The sequence below is a fragment of the Carcharhinus amblyrhynchos genome, chromosome 5 (assembly GCF_965287045.1).
Source record: "Carcharhinus amblyrhynchos chromosome 5, sCarAmb.v2.hapA, whole genome shotgun sequence".
NCBI lineage: Eukaryota > Metazoa > Chordata > Chondrichthyes > Carcharhiniformes > Carcharhinidae > Carcharhinus > Carcharhinus amblyrhynchos.
In genome coordinates, this window is record NC_137328.1 from 84,450,585 (window position 1) to 84,471,856 (window position 21,272).

The 21,272-nt window shown below is 40.6% G+C and overlaps 1 protein-coding gene across 7 annotated transcripts in view; it reads left to right on the forward strand.

Annotated features, from left to right (window-relative positions):
* kiaa0825 (KIAA0825 ortholog) overlaps positions 1 to 21,272 on the forward strand; it is a 424,011-nt gene that overhangs the window by 143,441 nt on the left and 259,298 nt on the right. For all 7 annotated transcript variants that reach the window (XR_013886683.1, XM_080189117.1, XM_080189112.1 and 4 more), the window contains exons 10-13: positions 2,054 to 2,244; positions 7,663 to 7,845; positions 13,835 to 13,954; positions 19,535 to 19,674. Coding sequence is in view for 6 of the 7 variants with exons in the window: in XM_080189117.1 (XP_080045243.1) it covers positions 2,054 to 2,244; positions 7,663 to 7,845; positions 13,835 to 13,954; positions 19,535 to 19,674 (634 nt within the window). In the remaining variant the exon portion in view is untranslated. The remainder of the gene's footprint in view (positions 1 to 2,053; positions 2,245 to 7,662; positions 7,846 to 13,834; positions 13,955 to 19,534; positions 19,675 to 21,272) is intronic.

Sequence of the window (21,272 nt, forward strand, 5' to 3'; positions counted from 1 at the left end):
GCTGTAATTTTCATCAGTTGTCTGCAGCTCTTGTGTTTTATTTAAATTTCATATTCGAGTTCTAATTTTTAATGCCTTTTTGAATCATTTGTTGCAAAATATACTTACAACAAAAATAGTTCAATCTAACTCAACCTTTCTGCATGGGGAACCACACTTCTAGTTTCTTCTCACTCATGGGCTGATGAGCAGATTTCAGAAAGATGCATTAACTTTTTTTGAAAATTTTCTGAAGAAGGCTAATAATAACTTGTTGAGAAAATAACTAAAGAAATAAACTGATAATTTAAAAGAGCAATTAATAAAAATGAGCATTAGATTGCAAGAGGATGAAAGTTTGTGTGTCCTAATCACTTCTAGTCTCAGGGTGTTTGCTCACTCACCCTCACCCACTGTGGGTGGGTGAAAGCATGTAATGATGTGAGGGTGACTGAGAATCCTGACAAGGACACATGCACTTAATCTCTCCGTCATAATCTCACACACACACACTCACATAATCACACACTTTTGCTGTCTCCAATACACATTCACTCTCTGCCTCCTTCTCTGACTTATACCTCACTCTCTCCTCTCTCACACACACTCACTCTCTCTCTCACACACAAATTCTCTCCTTCTGACACATGGTCACTTTCTCCCCCTCTCTCAAACACACGTTCATTCAGTCTGTGTCACACACACACATTCACTCATTCACTCACTCATTCACTTACTCACTCACTTGTCAGCACCTGATCCTCAATTTGCTCATCACATTTTTTTCCAGGAGAGGGAAGTGTGTCTGTGACTGTGATGCAATATGTTTGGGTGCTGTGACTGTCATGGTTGAATAGCTGGTAATGTGCTCATGGAACATATGGGTGTGAGTCTTTTAGCAGTGCTAAATGTGTACGGATCAGTTAAAACCATACTATTAGGTGCGACTTGTCATTAATAGAGATTGTTGGTGGTCTAGTGACAGATCTGTTGTACATTGAACAGTGTGTGAGGCCAATGGTGCAGTTAGTGATGCACTTATTGATCACTTTTGTGAAGTCATTGAAATTTCTGCAGTACTGCATTCAGAGCCGAGAAGCTTGACTCCTGACATTGACTTGATGGCTATCGGTTCTCTCTGTTTTCCAAGAGTTTGTTTGGACGACTTCCCGGCCTCCTGTGGATAGAGCACATCTCTTATCCTCTACTCTTCCTGCCTCCAGTGCAGCATTTGAAAGTGTTAGATTCTCATTTTTCCCATGTTGTGCTGTTCTTATATCTTTCCCAATGACTGCCAGCACCTGCTCTAGTCACAGTGCACCCACCCTGTAGAGGCTGGCTTTAAGTAATTCAGGCTAGCTTCAACTGGTGTGACCTCTCACAATTTTGGATCCTACTACAGTGCAGGGCTATTCAACTATGCTTTTAAAGCTGGCCATATACTGCAATCACATTAATTAGCAACCAGTACAAAGCTGGTCTGCTGCCTGCATTGGAAGCAACGGGCAAGAATTAATACTGCATCATAATCCCAGCGATTGTTTTAGGTGCTATCAGATTTAGCAATCCAATCACTAACATCCTTCTTGTTATGCTACTGGAAATTTGTGTAATATTAAAGGAGCTAAGATATTAAGTCATTTTTGGGCAGATTTATTACTAACCTAATGCACAGGAAGTGGGTCAGTCAGAAAATCATTAGGGAAACCTTAATTCTGGAATTCCCTGCAGAGGGATGGTGTTTTTTGATTGTAGATGGCAAGGACAGGGCATTGATCAGAAGAGGTTGTGGTCAACCAAAGGACTGTCATTCTGTGAGGGAGGTTGGAGGCCTCGATGTAGGGCAATTCAGAGGCTGGAAGAGTGGAATTAGTAGCCTAACTGTGGGTCTAAGTCTTGAGGGGAAATGAGGAATTTCAGAGGCTTTGTGTTCTGTAGACTGTTCCTTCCTCTTAGTCCTCTGGTCCAGAAACGACTCATCGTTCCAGTTAATTCATTTTAACATTGAATCACTTGCAGATTTATTTTGTAAAACGATAGCTTACTCTCTATTGTTCACTGATTTATTTCACAGGGAGAGAGATGCTCCTTTTCCATTCAGATGTGGTATTACTACTGCTGTGCGCTCCGTTATGATCTCTGGATGGTGCTGCCCTCTAGGTTAGCCCAGGAGCTTCTCGCTGAAGTGCTGAGTGAATCCTTAACCATTCTAGCCTGCAGATACTCTCAGTCTTGTCCTACATATAACAGAACTTCACAGATAAGGTAGGCCTAATTAAGTATTATAAAGCTTAAATTTGTGTGAAGTAATTTTAAATGATATGATCCATTTTGATATCAGCATGAGAATGTGCAGGATTGGAAAAGACTATTCCAGTTTATCTATCCCAAACTTAAAAAAAACTAGCCTATACTTAGTCTATTATATTTTTCAATTACTTTATTCAGCAAAAATCTTTCTGGCATTTTACTGAATTTGTCAGCATTGTCTGGTCTTTCCTTACATTCGGATCAGACATTTGAGTTATAAGTTTAGTGCCCTCCTCTGTGCCCTCTCCATAATCAGAATGTCAATAGTGTTGTGAATAAAATTGTACATAATCCAACAGATGGGATTTAAACCCTTCTCCAGTACAATTTAATTATTATTTGAGCTTTTCATTATTTTATGCCTCCTTCTCTGCTGATGCAGTTGTTATCATTGAGCTGTCCACCTGAAACTTTTGATTCCTTAGCTGATTTGTATCCTCTAGTCTATCACAATTCTCCCATTTTTTTTACCCTCCTTTCTCAATCTAATCATCAAACTAAGCTATTTCTGCCCAACTCCCATTTCATCTAGGCACTTCTACATTTGTCCTGTTTGTTCCCATTGTTTCCAGCCATAATCCATTCCCTTATACATTATGAACAAGCCTTTTTCTTTTATTTTCATTACTTCCTCTTCAGAATACCCTCTGATCTTTTATCAACTACAAATCTCAGGTTTAGGCTGAAGGAGCTCTACTCCGCTCCTATTCCTTATATTCTTACATTCTCAACTCCTCCGCCTCTCCATTTTGCTCATTCACACATCTTCTTTCAAACAATCTTCAGAGCCCAACACTTCACTCAATTTCTGGCCTGTGCTAGGTTATGTGCTGAAAGATGGAAATAGATTGCTTGCAAGGAGAATCAACAGTGCGGCAATGTAGACACAGCATGAGTAGGATGCCCAAGTTTGAGCAAAGGGTGTAATGGGCTGTCCAATGCAATTGATTTCATAAACCAATTAGTCTTGGTTCTGCATCCGTTCATCCCACTGAAATTAGCTAATGTTAAGTTTTTCTTTGGTTTTAGCTGCTTTCATTGTGAGCATAATTAAGTTACAATCATTATTTCTTAAGTCTTCTACCTTTAGATCAGTTATTTGTTACCAGGAATCAGATCTAACTCCTATCTTTCCTTGATGGAGATTTAAAGTTCAGATTAATGAAACACTCCTGCACACATTCTATCTAGAAAGCCCTCTATTTTTGACCACTGATTTGCTTTCTCCAAGTCTAATTTCAGATAGTTGAAGATCCTATTACTGCAATTCTGTTGCCATTACAAACTTTGCTGAATTGAACACCATCACGTCCTTATTTTTGTTTAATTAACTCTGAGGACGTGGTTATTGTTGCTCTTGAAAAGATGATTGTGGACCTTCCTCTTTAACCTCTGCAGTTTGTTTCCTATAAGATGCCCCACAATGCTATTAGTAGGGATTTCTACAATTTTGATCCAGATGAAAGAACAGTAATATATGTCCAATTCAGCGGGGGACTTAGTGGAAAACCTGGAAGAAATATATTCCCATGCATCTGGTATCCTTGTTTTTCCAGTTGACAGAGGTGTGTAGATTGCAAGCTTTGGCAAGATGATTTGGCAGATTTGGTAGCAAATTATTTTGATGTGTCCTCCAGATGGCACAGTGAGTTAGGGTGAGCCCACTTGCAGCAAAATAGCCTGGCTGAGACATTCCCAAAAAAATTCTTTGTCTCCAATTAGAGTCAAAATGGGAATAATTCCTACTTTTTTTCAGATTGAATTTCTGAATCTCTGAGCACTGCAGAGTGTCTCAGCAGGATTTATTCTGAAAATCAGTGGGTGGGGCCTACTCCCACTCAAGAAGCCGGCAACACAGCACCAAGATTGGTGCATGCACAGCGGGCCCGTATTGCAGGCCTCCAGATCACTAGTCAGCCCTGCAATCTCACCAATCACTGGCCTACTGACCCTCTCACCCATCCCCGATTGCTGGCCTCCCAGATGTCTCCAGGCCAGCTCTGTGTCCCCACCTCCCCCCACCTGGACCAGCCCCAATCTCCCTGATCACTAGTCAGACTTGATCACCCCACAACACCATCCCCCCCAGCAGCTCTGATCCCCTCCCCTCACCACACAGATAACTAGCCCCGATCACAGTCCTCCATCTGCCCATGATACCTGTGCAGAGTGGCAGGGGTCCCCCACTCCCACTGAACAGTCCCTCAATTGGCCCTGCCTCCTCCTGCCCTTGCACCCTTGGTGAGCAATGCCAAGTGCCGCTGGGCATTACCAGTTTGCCCCTTGGAAAGTACCAGAGGCTAGGCTGGCACTGGCAAGCTGTCACTGCTCAAGGGGGATCCTCCCTCCTGCCCTTACCCCTGACATCCTGGGGAGATCTCAATAGCCTCTGTTCCCTCCAGTGGGGTCAGCTGCCTGTTCCCAGTTAATGGGGAGCTGTTGTAAACCCCGCTGGAGTGAGCCATTCCTAGTGGAGGGGAAGATGCTAGCGGACCCAGATATCTCAGTCCCAGGCCCACTAGTGGGATGCAAATGTTAATTTAAATATTGAAATCCACTCCATGCTGATTTCCAGTGCGGAGCTGATGATGTTTAAAAACCTGGAGCCGGGGATGCGCAGAGCCATGGCTCCCATTGAGAAGCCCGTGAAAAGGTCTCCATTGATGTCTCCCGGCCCATTGCACTGCTAGTAGCAGTGGGCTGGGAGAATCATGCCCCCTCCCCCCAACCCTTTTCTCTGACCTGTTCTTGCAACCAAGGCATTTGCATGCCTAGTCCTTTTGAATTTCTGGTTAATGATAACCCACTGAAGATATTGATGGCAGGAGCTCAGAGATGACAATGCCATGGGGTGATGGTTAGACCCCCTGTTGTCAAAGGTGGTCATCACCTGGTATACATGTGGACAAATATTTATGCCAGTTATCAATCCAAGCCTGGATATTGCATCTTGCTGCATACAGGTGTGGATCACTTCATTTTCTGGGCAATTGCAAATGAAGCTGAACACTGGGCAATCACCAATGAAAAGGTCCATTTCTAACCTTATGATGGCAGGTAGGTCAGTGACAGAGCACATGAAGATAGTTGGACTAAGGATACTTCCCTTAGCGAGTCTCATGGTGATGTCCAGAGCTGAAATGATTGACCTCGAGTAAACAATACCAGGTATGACTTCAGTCACTCGCAGAATTTTTCTCCTTATCTCCATTGACTTTAGTTTTACGCGGACTCCCTAGTACCACATTTCACTAAATGTTGCTATGATGTAAGAACACAAGAAATAGGAGCAGGAGTAGGCCACCTAGCCCTTCGAGCCTGCCCCGCCATTCAATAAGATCATTGCTGATCTGAAGTGGATCAGTTCCACTTTCCCACTTTCTCCCCATAACCCTTAATTCCCTTGCCTATCAGAAACCTATCTACCCGTGACTTAAGTATATTCAGCGAGGTAGCCTCCACCACTTCAATGGGCAGAGAATTCCAGAGACTCACCACCCTTTGAGTGAAGAAGTTTCTCCTCAACTCTGATCTAAACTGCCCCCCCCCCACCTTATCTTGAGGCTGTGTCCTCTAGTCCTGCTATCCTTTCTAAGTGGGAAGAATCTCTCTACCTCTACCCTATCCATCCCCTTCATTATCTTATATGTCTCTATAAGATCCCCCCTCATCCTCCTAAACTCCAATGAGTACAGACCCAGTCTATTTAGTCTCTCTTCATAGTCCAACCCCCTCATCTCTGGTATCAGCCTAGTGAACCTCCTCTGCACTCCCTCCAAGGCCAATATATCCTTCCACAAGTGCGGCGACCAAAACTGCACACAGTACTCCAGCTGTCAAGAGCAGTCATTCTAATACCCTGGAATTTCAGTTTTATGTCCATATTTGGATCAAGGACATGTTAAGTTCTTCAGTTGAGCAGTTCTGATGCGGCCCAACCAAGCAGCGGTGAGGAAGTTAACAGTGAGTTTCTTCCCCACTGTTTGGTAGATTATCATGTACTTCCAACATGCTACTGAATCCTTTATTATTTCTTAGCTCAGATTCCATCATAATTTCAGCATCAATAAAAGCTTCCTTGGTTGAAATTATATCCTTAATTAATAGTTCTTGTGTGTATCACTGTCTGTATTATACTTGTTGGCTATCATTCCTGTTTCATAATTCTGTATCCTTTCTAAATCAACTTTTGTTTTCTCCTATTTTTGAATCATTCTATTTGCCTCATCTTTTATTATTTGACACCCTTTCCAATGGAAGTGATGCTCAGTTCTTCCTTCAACTCCAGAATTTTTCCCAGAATCTGAAAGCTTCTTTTCTACATTGCTCTGATATATCTGAGCGGTTTCTTTTGTTTTTGTTTTAAATGGCAAGAACTGGCTAGTCTTGGGAATCTGTTTTTGGACTTCTCTGTTTCCATAAATGATTTAAACATCCCATTATTATTTTGTGTCTGGATCTCGCTGCCAAGGGAAGTAGTGATAACAGATACGACAGCGACTTTTAAGGGGCGTCTGGACAAATACATGAATAGGATGGGAATAGAGGGATATGGTCCCCGGAAGGGAGGGGGTTTTAGTTCACAAAGGTTACATGGTTGGTTCAGGCTTGGAGAGCTGAAGGACCTATTCCTGTGCTGTAATTTTCTTTGTTCTTCTTTATTAGATAATATTAATGTTTGTTGATTTTACAAATTAGAGGACATGGTAAACTTTAAGGAAGTGTACAGAATAATTAAGAAGATTTGAGAAGTGGACAGATGCTAATGCACTTCATTGTATGTAAATGTGAGAACTTATAAAATGTTTTTCACAATCATTGGATGTCTAAAATCGTTTCAGAGCCAATGAAACTCTTTCGAAATGTAGTCACTGGCAAAATGTAGGAGACATGGCAGCCAATTTGTATACAGTAAAGCTACCATAATGGGCAATGTGATAATGACCAAGTTGTATGTTGATAAATGTTGTGAGAGATAAATATTAGCCAGGATACTACGCTCAATTCCCTTTCACTTCTTTGGAGTGGGCCATTGGATCTTTCACATCGCCCAAAAAGGCAGGTTCAACCAGTGTTTAATGCCCAATCCAAAATAAAGCACAAACAGGGAAAAGTTTAACACTTGTACACTTTTTCATTTGGTGTTATTAAGAGTTTCAGATTGTAGCTGAAGCAATCATTCCTTTTTGCCTAACGATAGAATAAACTGATATATATATGGACGTATCAAATGCTAATTAGATAATGGTTTTCTTTTAAGAAAGCAATATTTTAACAGTTTTTTTGGAAGATAGCTTCTGGATCTGATGATACATTAAGTTGATGAAATATTTTAACATGCTATCAACTTAGTACATGTGCATTCATCAACAGAATTGACATCACTGCCATACTTATGTGCACAGAAAATCTTTTATGGTCAGTTTGCCGTTCCGCTCAAGAGTTACTTCAGCCTTCAGAGGATATGTCTCGTTGGATCTTCACTATTCATAATAATTGCAATGCTCTTCTTACTGCTCTTACTGTTTTAACATCACCTCTGGACAAACTATATGAGTAAGTATTTAAATACATTTATTAGTAAATGAAAAAATTGTTGGTTGCATGAAAATCTGATTTCAGATTGCATATGAGATAAATTATGACTAACTAGGTGACCTGTGGAACTTCTAAGGGTATTCAGAATTTGGCAGTACAGTTATGATGTTCAGTGTGGTCATAGTCAGAGCTAGTGAGCAGAGCACATCTTGGCTGACATCTAATTCACAATTTAAAATTTTAATCACTGATTTCAAGAAAATTAGGTATTATCTTGCTTTGAATAATCCCTTTTGAATGCTTCAATTGAAGCTGCCTCCATCATTCTCTCAAGCAGTGTATCCCAGACCTCAACCATTTGCTTTGTGAAAACATTTTTTCTCATGTCGCATTTGCTTTAAATCTCTTGTTCTTGATCATTTCATGAGTGGGAGCAGTTTCTCCCTCTCTACTTTGTCCCATCATGATTTTGAAAATTTCTATCCAATCCATGTAACTGAAGTTTCTCATCCCTGGACTCTCTCTAGTGCCTTCACGTCTTTTCCTGAAATGGCACACAAAACTGGATGCAATAGTCCAGCTGAGGCCAAAGTAGTGTCTTCCACAAGTTCAACATAACATACTTCCCCCCATTAATAACTCTATGCCCCTATTAATAAAGCCTGGGATATTGTATTGCCTGTCTTGTCCAACTGGTGGCCCACAGGTTGGATTGTAGCCCCAAAACCATTCAATTTGGCCCCAAAGCCAGTTTTCAAAATGCTGGTCAGACAGATAAGTAGAGTGGAAGATTCTACAGGAGCTGCTGCTCCAATTGCAGGCTGTTCCTCTCCCACATTTGCTGCTGATCAATTAAATGTTAGGAGAGAAACATTCTGTGATTGAAGATGCAACAAACATCAGTGGCCTTTAGTTTGCTGGGGAGAAAGGAGTTTTCTTTTCGTGGGGTGACAAGAATGTCAAGGCTTGGGGAAGTGCAAGAGAGCTGGGGCATAGGGTGAACCAGAGCGCTACGATTCAGGGAGAGGGGTGGGGATGGGATGGATAGGATAGAGGTGGAGAGACTCTTCCCGCTCAAAAAAGACAGTAGGTCTAGGGGGCACAGCCTCAAGATAAAGGGGAGGCGGTTTAGAACGGAGTTGAGGAGGAACTTCTTCACTCAAAGGGTGGTGAATCTCTGGAATTCTCTGCCCGTTGAAGTGGTGGAGGCTGCCTCGCTAAATATTTTTAAGAAGCGGGTTGATGGGTTCTTGATAAGAGAGGGGATTAAGGGTTATGGGGAGAGGGCGAGAAAGTGGAACTGAGCCACGACAGATCAGCCATGATCTTATTGAATGGCGGGGCAGGCTCGAAGGGCTAGATGGCCTACTCCTGCTCCTATTTCTTATGTTCTTATGTTCTTATGGAAGAGACTGGCAGGTGTGTATGAGGGATTGAGTGACTCTTTGTGTGAGAATGAGAAAGTGAATGTGTGTGGGAGTGAGAAAGTGAGTAAGTTTGTTTGAAGAAGTGAGTGAGTGTACAGGGGAGTGAGAGATCGTGTATATGTGGGATTGAGTGAGTGTGTCGGAGAGTGAGTGAGTGTGTTTGTTGGGGAGTGAGTGGATGTGGGGGAGTGAGAATGAGAGTGTGTATTTATGTGTGTATGTGATTTGTGTTTGTGTGTCAAGGGAATGAGAGTGAGTGTGTGGGAGTGAGAGTGAGTGTGTGTATTTGCCTACTCCAAATTTCATGTTTTTCACTCTCAGCACCACACACTAATAGCTACATACAGCCATTAACTGTAGGTTAGGGTGCGTGAGTGAACACCCTGATCCTGGGAGTGAGTCTGGCACACCTCTCACTGGTAGTTTCGTTATTTACATTTTTCTTTACAATTTAGTGCTATGATATACTTTATTTTTGCTCAACAATTGTTTAATTTCTGAATATTTTGCTTTTTTGGGGGCTCTGTTTAATCTTGTGCTAAACCTTATTTTTCCAAAATTTGCTCATTGACCCCTTAAGTGGAAACAAAAGCAAAAGATTGGATAAACCTGCTGGATGCTTTAGTAACTTTGCTCTCAATCTGCCCTCCCCTTCAGTTACATATAGACATCTAGGTCCCTCTGCTCCTGCACTACATTTGGAATTGAACTCTTTATTTTGTATTGTGTGTCCATGTTCTTCCTACCAAAAGAAATAACTTCACATTTTATCTGCCACTTGTGTGCCCATTTCAACAATTTGTCTAGGCCCTTTTGAAGTTCTACACTATTCTCCTCACATTTCACAATGCTTCCAAGTTTCATATCTACCACAAATGTTGAAATTGTGCCCTGTATACCAATGTCTAGGTCATTAATGTGTGTCAGGAAAAGGAAGGATCCCGTAACTGATCTCTGATGAACTCCGCTACAAACCATCTTCAAATCTGAAAAATATCCATTAATCATTAACTTTACTTGTCACTCAGCCAAACTAGTATCCATGTTTCATTTACCCCATGGTTATATACTTTGCTCACAGGCCTGTGTCAAATTTTGAAAGTCCACGTACACTGTTATCAGTGTTATCCTCATCAACCCTCTCTGTTACCTCTCCAAAGAACTCCAGCAAGTTGGTTAAAGATGATTTTCCCTTAGGAAACCCATAATGGCCTTGTATAATTAACCTGCATTTGCTCATGTGACTATTAATTTTGTCATTTCTGAGAGGTTTCCCTATCACTCAAATTGAATGGCCTGTAGTTGCTCATCTTTCCAACCTTTCTCAAATAAGGATGTAATGTTTACAATTGTCCAGTCCTCTGGCACCACTCCTGGGTTTTTGGAAGACTGAAAAGTTCTGGCCAGTGCCTTCACAATTTTCACTTTTACTTCCCTCGGTCTTCTTGAATGTATCCCATCCAGTCCTAGTGTCTTATTAATTTTAAGCATTAAACAGCCTATCTAATACCCTCTTTTTACCAGTTTCAAACCCTTCCAGTTTGTGGATTACCTCGTCTTTCACCGTGGCCTGGAGAGTAACTTCTTCCTTGGTAAATGCAAATGCAATATATCAATTTAATACCTCAGCTATGCCATTTGCCTCCATCTCCTTTTTGGTCCCTAATCAACCCACTCCTTACTTTACCATATTTTTACTATTTATATGTCCAAAGAAGATATTGGGATTCCTTTTACGTTTGCTTCCAGTGTCTTTTCTTCTCCCTTTTTGCTTCCCTTATTTGCTTTCTCACCTCCTTTCTGAACTTCCAATAGTCAGCCTGATTCTCAATTGTGTTTTCTATAGACATTTATCATAAGCATATACTTTTTTTTATTGTCATTTAGTTACTCATTCCCTCTTTCCCTGCATCCTTTTAAGCTGCAGAGTGATCACATCTGTAAATGCGCTATCCAAAAAATTCTGAACCTCACAGTTGTATCAACTGCTTCTCAAGTTTCTAAACCCAAAGGTCAAGCTATTGTAACTGACACACTTTCTGTAGAAATGGCCAGGATGCAGGAGGCACCTTGGAGATCCCAAATAGCATAGGATATGCACTCTGGATGTTGGAGCATCCTGTTAACTTTGCTATGGCTAATAAATCTTGCCAATACTAATAAACTTCACTATTCAAAAACCTTACCTCTATTAAGACACTTTACTAATACTGATAAATCCTACTAATACATAACACACCATATTAGTGCTAATAAGCCTTACTTCAAAATAAAAAATCAGACTCACCAGCAACTCACTTGTTTCTTAATAGTAATTAATATTTTATATGTATTTAATCTACCAGTTGTTTAGACTCAGTCCCTTAGCAGCTCTGATGAAGGGTCATCCTGACTAAAAATATTGGCTCTATTTTCTCCACAGATGCTGTCAGACCTGCTGAGATTTTCTAGCATTTTCCATTTTGTCTCAAATTCCAGCATCCACAATATTTTACTTTTATCTTCTGAACTCCCCTTGTTTTTCAATCCCCTGAACTTTTGTTGATTTTCAAATGTCAGAACTTTGTTTTTCAACCCCTCTGAACTCTTGCTGCTTTTCAATTCCCCTGAACTCTAGCTCCTTTTCAACTATCTGAACTCTTGCTGCTTTTCAATCCCCCTGAACTTTCACTGCTTTTCAATCTCTCTGAACTCTTGCTGCTTTTCAATCTCTCTGAACTCTTGCTGCTTTTCAATCCTCCTGAACTCTCGCTCCTTTTTAACCATCTGAACTCCCTCTGCTTTTTAATCCCCTGAACTCTCGCTGCTTTTCAATGTCCTGAACTCTCGTTTTTTAAGCCCCGAAACTCTTGCTGCTTTTCGTTTCCCTGATATGTCGGCTTTTCAATCGCTGGAAACTCACTACTTTAAACTGACCTGTACACTGACTGCATTTCCCTGTATCCTCTGGTTCTTGATCCGTTTGGCAATGGGAACAATTTTTCTCCACCTAACCCGTCTAAATCCCTGATGATTTTGAACACCTGTATCAAATTTTCTCTCAAGATTTCCTTTTATAAGGAAAACAACCCTTGTTTATCCAATTTCTTCATGCAACTGAAGTCCCTCATTCCTGGAACTAACCACATAAATCTGTTCCCCCCTATCTCCAAAGCCTTCACAGCTTTCCTAAAGTGCAATATTCATATTTGGGCACAATGCTCCAGTATTGTATACAGGTTCTTCATAACTTACGGTTAGGATCCTGAATGCTCTGGATCCTCTGGGTGCACAGTTTCCAGATTTGAGGGACTAGATTTCTGCTGCTGATTTCTTTGGCCATTTTATCCATGCCTAGTTTTTAGAAACTTTTTTACTCTATCCTTTAAGTTAGAATGTCAATGCTCAGAATGGACCAGGCAACCCCAAGTTCATTACTTGCTTGCTCCAAAAACCAAATTCAAAATCCAACTGAAACCAATTCATGGTCACTTCAAAAGAGACAAACAAAATCCAAGCTGACAAGATAAGGCAATGCCCTCCATCTTGGGCTTGATCTGATGCTTGATCTTAGCCAAAACGCTTTATTCGTACCTACTTGTTTGGAAAGGCTGTCCTCTTTCTCCCATCCTGCAGAGAGCTCATATCACTCCACCCCATCAGATCCTACAGCAGGACCTACTGGTAAGATTGAGAGACCTGGAGACCAGTGCTCTCAGGCCTTCTATTCATCCAGTAGTTGCTCCAGCCTCAAAAATCCAAGATCTGGTGAGCCATTGTAGCCTATATCATAGTCCCTTTAATTAGAAGTTTCTTTGCCAGAACTAGTGGATCATTTGTCCATCATTCCTGATTGGCTGAGAAATTTGAAGGGGAATGTTAGTTAAAGACCTTCCAGCTGATTTACAAATAGTCCCACTGTTCGGTCATGTATTAATTTAGGAAAATTTCACCCCTAGATTCTGATCTGCCAAATTTAGCTTCCCTTCCATGTTAGGATTATATTCACTGGAATTTAGAAGAGTGAGAGGAGACCTCATAGAAACTAATAAAATTCTAACTGGATTAGACAGGGTAAATTCAGAAAGAATGTTCCCAGTGGTGAGGGAGTCCAGAACTAGGCGTCATAGTTTGAGGATAAGGGGAAACCTTTTAGAACTGATGTGAGGAGGAATTTCTTCACTCAGAAGGTGGTGAATGTGCAGAATTCACTAGCACAGAATGTAGTTGAAGCCAAAACATTGTCTGATTTCAAGATATTAGATATAGTTCTTGGGGCTGAAGGTATAAGGGATAAGGAGGCAAGGGGGGAATCAGGATATTGAATTCGATGATCAGCTGTGATCAAAATGAATGGCGGAGCTGGCTAAAAAGGCTGCATGTCCTACTCCTGCTTCTCTTTCTATGTTTCTATGACGGCTACAAGATATCAAAGTGCAAATGCTAGTCAAAGCTTAGATTTGAATTTAGCCATCATTATCAAATCTGATGTCCTATTGTTTTAACCTACCAGGTTACCCTATTGTATTGACTGTATATAGTAATGTAGTGTTTTATCCCCCTAATATCTCAATTATAGTTCTCGCTTTTGATTTTGTCAGGATATTTTGCAATGGTTTCTCTGAATATAACTCCACACTGTCATTAGAACCAGTGAACAGGGGCTTACTGGGATGGTTACATTGGATTCAGCTCTCCTGTTTTTCAAATGAATTACCCAGGTAATTATGAAGTTTCCATATGTTTTATGAGAGGGTAATGAGATTTACTATTTCAAACTTTAGATTTGCCATCTATGTTTAATTTCACAGCTTTACAAAGAATGAAATTTAATAAAAAGATGAAATGCATTCTGAATTTGTTGCAACAGGCACACAACAAAATAACTAACACTCACCAAAACTAGCCATTTGGGCTGTCCATAAGCCACCATGAAAGAACAACTCACCATCAACATCTCTTATATACATTGAATTGTGTGTTCGGTGATAATGTATTTTTTAAATTCTTTCATGGAACATGGGCATTGATGGCAAGGTCAGCATTTGTTACACTTCCCTAGTTACCCTTCAGAAGGTGGTGGTGAGCCACCTTCTTGAACCGCTGCAGTCCACCTGGTGCAGGTACATCCACAATGCAGTTAGGAAGTGAGTTTCAAGATCTTGGTCCAGTGACATTGAAGGAATAGAAATAATGGGCAGAAATTTCCATTTGATTTGATTTTTGATTTCAGTTATTATTGTCACCTGTATTGGTATATAGTGAAAAGTATTGTTTCTTGCAAGTTATACAGACAAATCATACTATTCATAGAGTACATAGGATAGAAGGAAAGGAGAGTGTGCAGAATATAGTGTTACAGTCTTGACTATTGTGTAGACAAAGATCAATTTAATATAAAGTAGGTCCATTGAAAAGTCTTTTGGCAGCAGGGAAAAAGTTGTTCTTGAGTCAGTTGGTACATGATCGCAGACTTTTGTATCCTTTTCCCAACGGAAGAAGGTGGAAGAGAATATGTCTAGAGTGCGTGGGATATTTGATTATGCTGGCTGCTTTTCTGAGGCAGCGGGAATTGTAGACGGAGTCAGTAGATGGTTTGCATGATGGACTGGGCCACGTTCACAACTTTGTAGTTTCTTGCGGCTTTGGCTAGAGCAGGAGCTATACCAAGTTGTAATACAACCGGAAAGGACACTTTCTATGGTGCACAAAGTGCTAGCTGAGATGAGAAAATTGGCGAGCAGCTCTTGGGCTGCACAGCCAGTTCTTCCTGCCAAATAATCCAGCAGTCTGCAGGAAAAAAACAGCCATCACGCTGCAAAGGGAAAGTGCAAGAGTGCTAGGAGCCGTGCAAGGGTAGTGCTATGTATAAATACTGGGGTACTGCCTGGATATGTCCCTTTTCCCAGGGGGGCTATACTTACCTTTGCTCTCTGATTGGGTTTCCTTTGCCTGGTTCCTGTTTTTAAAAGTCAGTTGTGTGCCTCACCAGCGTGATGTCACTTGGGCAAGTGAGGATTTCCTAATGTTGGGGGGTGAATATGGTGGGGAGGCCTGCTAATTACATTCAGATATATTGAAATGAGGCTCCCAACCTTCCTGGACAGGAATCTTGTCACATCACTGATTGGGGGGTGCACATGTATGAAATCATGGCAATAGTTTGGAGTCAGGGTGGTGTGGCTTGCAGGTCGTGGTGTGCTGTTCTTGTCCTTCGAGGTTATACAGCTTGTGGGCTGCACAGTACTGTCAGTGAAAGCTTGGTGAGTTGCTGTAGTGCATCTTCTGTATGATACTCACTGCTGCCTCTGTCACTAGCAAGACCAGAGTTTGTTGCCCATCCCTAATTGCTCCTTAAACTTGCTCCACCATTTCATAGAGAAGCTGAGAATCAACCACATTGCTGTGGATCTAGAGTCATGTGGAGGCCAGACCAGGTCAGGATTGCAGATTCCTTCCTGATAGAGCATTAGTGAAACAGATGGGTTTTTATGACAATCAGTCATTACTGAGACCAGCTTTCAAATCCAGAGTTATTACTTTGAATTTAAATTCCATCAGCTACCATAATGGGGTTTGAACAAGTGTCCTCAGAACATTAGCTTGGGCCTCTGGATTAGTAGTCCAGTGACATTATCACAACACCACCATCTCCCCCTGCCATTTCTCTCACTGTCATCCTGGGTATATAGATTGGGCTAATAAAATTAGCAACAATATCGTAGAGGAGGAATTCCTGGAATGTATATGGGATGGTTTTCTGGACCAATACATTGACGAACCAACTAGACAACAGGTTATTCTAGACAGGGTATTACGTAATGAGAAAGGAATAATTGGTAGTCTGGTTGTGTGAGGCCCCTTGGAGATGAGCCACCATAACATGGTAGAATTCTTCATCCAGATGCAGAGTGACATAGTTGATTCTGAGACAAGTGTCCTGAATCTAAATAAAGGAAACTACGATGGTAGAATGTGCGAGTTGACTATAATGGATTGGGGAGTGTTATTTAAAGGGTTGATGATAGATAAGCAAAAAGCACACTCAAAAAGCACATGGTGAATGGCAACAATTGGTGACCAAACATGGCTAATGAGGAAAATTAGAAATAGTGTCAGAACCAATAAAGAGCCAAACAAATTGGCCAGAAAAGCAACAGACCTGAAAATTGGTAGCAGTTTAGAATTTAGCAAAGAATGACAAAGAGATTGATTAAGGTGGGGTAAATATAGTACAAAAGTAAACTTGCAGGGAATACAAATATTGACTGTAAAAGCTTATGTAGATATGTGAAGAGAAATAGACTGGTGAAGAAATGGTAAAGACAAACCTTACAGTCAGAAACAGGGAAATTTATAATGGGGAAAAAAGAAATGGCTGACCACCTAAATACATACTTTGGTTTGATCTTCACAAATATTGGTGAGAGGGAGGAATTGAAGGAAATTAGTATTAGTAGACAAATGGTGTCGGGGAAATTGTTGGGATTGAAGGTCGATCAATCACCAGAGCCTCACATTCTACATCCCAGAGTACTTAAAGAAGTGACCCTAGAAATTGCAGATGGATTGGTGATCATCTTCCAAGATTCTATAGACTCTGAACAGTTCCTGTAGATTGGAAGACAGCTACTGAAATTGATTTAAAAAGGAGTAGAGAGAAAACACAGTGTTATAGACCAGTTGGCTTGATATCAGTAGAGGGGGAAATACTAGCGTTTATTATAAAAGATTTATTAGCAGAGTATTTAGAAACGAGTGGCTGATTCGGACACAGTCAGCATGGATTTATGAAGGGGAAATCATGCTTGACAAATCTACTTGAATTCTTTGAGGATGTAACTAGCAGTCACTGTGATTTCTATTGCTGCCTTTGATGTCCAGGCACATTCAGTAAGCAGTCTTCTTTGGATAGTCTTATTATTTCATAGACCACAAACAAAATGATTGCAAAGAGAATCTGCTAATGACTCACCAAACACACAGGTTGTGCCAACCTTTTCAAGGTTATCACAAACAAAGCAATGCTTTCGCCTTCCACTTGATTCTTTCAACAGAACCCGAACCGTTCCACGATGATCAGTTACTTTGGAGAGGAATGCTCTTTAAGGATCTTGGTCAAGTCATCATAAATTTTGTATCCTGGCTTTGCTGGCTTAATGAAGTTCCAGAGCAAATTAAAGGTTTTACTTCTTATTGTACTGAAAAAAATTGGTACGAGCAGCTTGTTGACAGTTTTATTTACTTGTACAAAGTACTGCTCTAATAGGACCTCCATGATTCATTTTCTTCATTGAAAGGGCCCATGAGTCCTAAATGACCAACATTCTCTCTTGCGAGCACTAATAACTTCAGACTGCTCAATATATATATTGTTTTACTGTTTTCTCTGTATCTCTCTTTTTACCCGAGAGACTATTGACTTGCTCTTTTTTTTCAAACAATCCCAGCTGTACATCAAAACATCCACTGTTCAGTCAGATAAGGCCTGGAATTTCACCCTTCTGTGATCGGAACCCCTCCCTCCCCCCTTTAAAAACACACGGAGGATGTTTTTCTTCCTTGAGCCTTCCTGGCATTCAGTCTTTAATCCTATTATTGCTTCTCCCTAGCCTTCTAATATTTGAAGAGTGAGGACCCACAGTATTTTTCTACCTTACGCTCTATTCTCAATGTCCTCGATGAAACTAAATCTTGTCTCATTGCCAATTTTCTTATTGTAATGTCATAGTCATGTTTAGGGTTGTGGGTTTTACACAGAAAGAAAATACTTGGTTTCTCCACATAGATTCAAGCTAACAGGTTTTATTGAAGAGCTGTTCTCTGCTCCGTGTAGAATACAAAACTGAAAATAAAACGATAACCTCTGCCAGCACCCTAATGACATCTCCATCAAATTGTGTGATCAGCTCTTAAAACAACCTACCCTGCAACTATTCTAAATATATAACAAGTTTAAACATCAATTTGCTTTAAGAAAATGAAATTTGAACTGGTATCTTAAAGGTTAATGTAAAATTCAAGTCACCTACTGATGTTAAAAATATATACCAAAGACTGTCACCAATGCGCCATTTCAAGACTTGTAATTGAAAGAATAAAGTAACATTTTTGAGTTACGTAATTTGTTTATTCCTTGAGTTTTAGCAAAAATCAAAGGCAATCCTAAAAACTGAAAATTGCAATCTGTTCATTTTAACTTTTAAGGGCTGAATCTTATCAGCCTTTTGGGGATGGGCTGGGAGGCCATTTACAAGAATGCCAAACGTAAAGGGAACAATAATTGTATTTATATATGTTCATGTGGTAAAATAGGACAGATATGAATGCATATGGAATTATGGAGGAGAAATCAAGACTTTGCACTCATGCTTTAAAACTAAAATTCATGATTAGGTGCTAGTGGACGCAGTTGTGTGTACTTTAACAAATGTTATTTAAATAAAGTTTTATTTCAATTGAAATGTTCAACATCAAATAGGATAGGCTTTGATTATGGGAAGAATAAACAGCAGTATATAAATGTGACAGAAGTAATGAAATCTTTTTATAGTTTAGTTGTTCATTTCAGATTTATTAGTGTGAGGCATAACTGATAATATTTGCTTGAAGAATATCAAGCAGGGTTAATTACTCAACTGTTCTCTCTTTATAATATTTTGTCTCCTACTGTTTATCTCACTCAATCTCTCACACATCCATTTATACAGTCTTTTTGTTTACATTATATCTGTTCATACTCTAATAACCTTCCTTCTGACTCAGCTCTCTGCACAATTTAAATTCTCATCCAATCTGCGACATAATTTAACTAAATTTTAATCGTGTAAGTATCTTATCAGTAGCTGTCAGAAGCTTTGAAAGGAATTGGGAACAGGTCTGCATTTATTCTTTTTACTTGGTTAGTTCTTTTTATTTCATGAAGTACATATATTATCTGTCATATAGACTTAGAGACACACATACTGGGCAGGATTTTACAGCCCCACTCATCCCGAAACAGTAAAATCCTGCCTGAGGTCAACAGACCTTTCAATGAACTGCCCTTCACCCACTCCGATTCCCGTGGCAGGCGGACCAGTAAAATTCTAGCCGTAGTCTTAGTATTTCAATTGTGAATTATGCAAAGTGTTTCTAACATTTGACATTTCCTTCAAAAGCAATAAGCCATAATACAATATTCTTTTAGGATATATTTGAGAACTATTTGGGAAGAATTGTCATTTAATCTTAGCCTTACATGTGAATTTACTCATTTTCTTAAAAAATGAAATATAATCTTTGCCTGGTGTGTGTTTCAGCTCTTCTTCATGTGATAAAGTTGCAGTCAAGCAACACCTGATGTTGTTATTGTCACAACCCAACTGTAACTGGAACTTATTACTGCAAATGCTACTGCTTCAGGACTGTCTGGTACCTCGAATTCTGCTGAATGGCACATGTAAGTATGAGGTTTTGTAAAATAAAAGTTGCTATTAAATGTCAGCTAAATAAAACCTTTCTGTAAAGGATATGGTAAGGTGTAACAAAACCTGTGCAGAGGTATACTCAAGAGTTGGGACGGGAAAAGACTGAGAGTTCATGGGTTAGGTCCCAGAATTAGCAGATTTTTTTCACTGTAGTCCCTTATTTCATATGGTGGGATCATTAGCAGGCAACCACAATCTGTGAACTACTTAGCAGGCTTTGTGGAGGCTCTTTAACTGATACATGTCATAAGCATCCTATCTCTAGGAACCATAGCCATTCTAGGATGGCGTGAGGTATAAATCCTGGATCTGTCAAAGGGAGGATCTCTAATGGAAAAACTCCTGGCATGGGTTGGAATTGGTCAATGGGACATAGAGTTTTGAGGCTTCAGCAACTAGAGGAATGGAAGACCTGAGAATGCTCCAGCTCCAACTACAGATCCTGTTGTGGGATCTGAGGGACTGCAGTGTGGTGATATCACCCAAGGATGGGAGGAAGAGGCCAGTCTCTGTCACCAAGCAAGCATAGATGGAAGTGGCCAAAGGAGTCAGCGTAAGTATGGTCTCCCCAACCTGGTGCCAGTGTATCAAGATTGCCTAATCCTTCCCCAGATGTACTTGATTACCAAACTTAAAACATGCATTCTATTGCAACACAAATTCAATATTTGCGTAGTACTCCTAAGAGCAATGCACCTTGAAGTTCCACTGGTTCCTCACTCTTCAGACACTTCACATCCCCATCTGAGCGCCCGATACTCATATTCAACTCATCCTATAGCCCTCTCATATGCATGCTAACAATGATCCTCCAGAAATATTGTTTTACCCTCTTATCCACACAATCCATTACTAACACTCATAACGCTTTGCTTTTTCTTGTAGAGAAGACAGCACACAACATTGATGAGATCCACAAACAAAGAGACCTTAATGGCATTGGGAAGGAGGCCTTAGTTCAGAAAGTTGAAGATGTTAGCAACGACCTGCTGTGTATGCCTGGGCCTACCAGGCACCTGTGCTTACAAATCTGAAGAGAGATGATCCTCTGTCTGTTTTACCCTGTGTTGACAGCCTTGCCTCCTTGGTGCTGGATCTCTGTGTCTAGTCCCTCTGGAGCAGCATGTGGCTGACGTTGCTGGTGTTTGTGTTGCTGCTTGCTCTTTATCAGAGCTGAAGGGCAGAACCGCATGAGCTGCTCCCATGTTGTGGTGAAGACTGGCAGCAAGAAGCTGCAGTTAATGTGAGTGGAGTGCAAGACAGCTTGTAACTGGCTTTCCGCCCCCTTGGAGAGGGAACCCCAATTCCAAGAGTGCCAGCCAATCAATGGCAAGCAGTTCTCTTGCCCCAGCAGTGGCACTGGAAGTGGAACCAGTACTGGGATTGCAAACAGTTCCCTGAAGAATTGGAGCTTTGGATCCTAACAAATATGGACCCGATTTTATCATTGCATCATGCTTGTTTTCGGGTGTGAAAACTTGGTAAAGTCGGGTTTGAGGCCAGTAATATAATCCACGCCCATGTCCACACAGATGCCCATTTTACCAAGGACCCCCAAGGTCTGAAAATG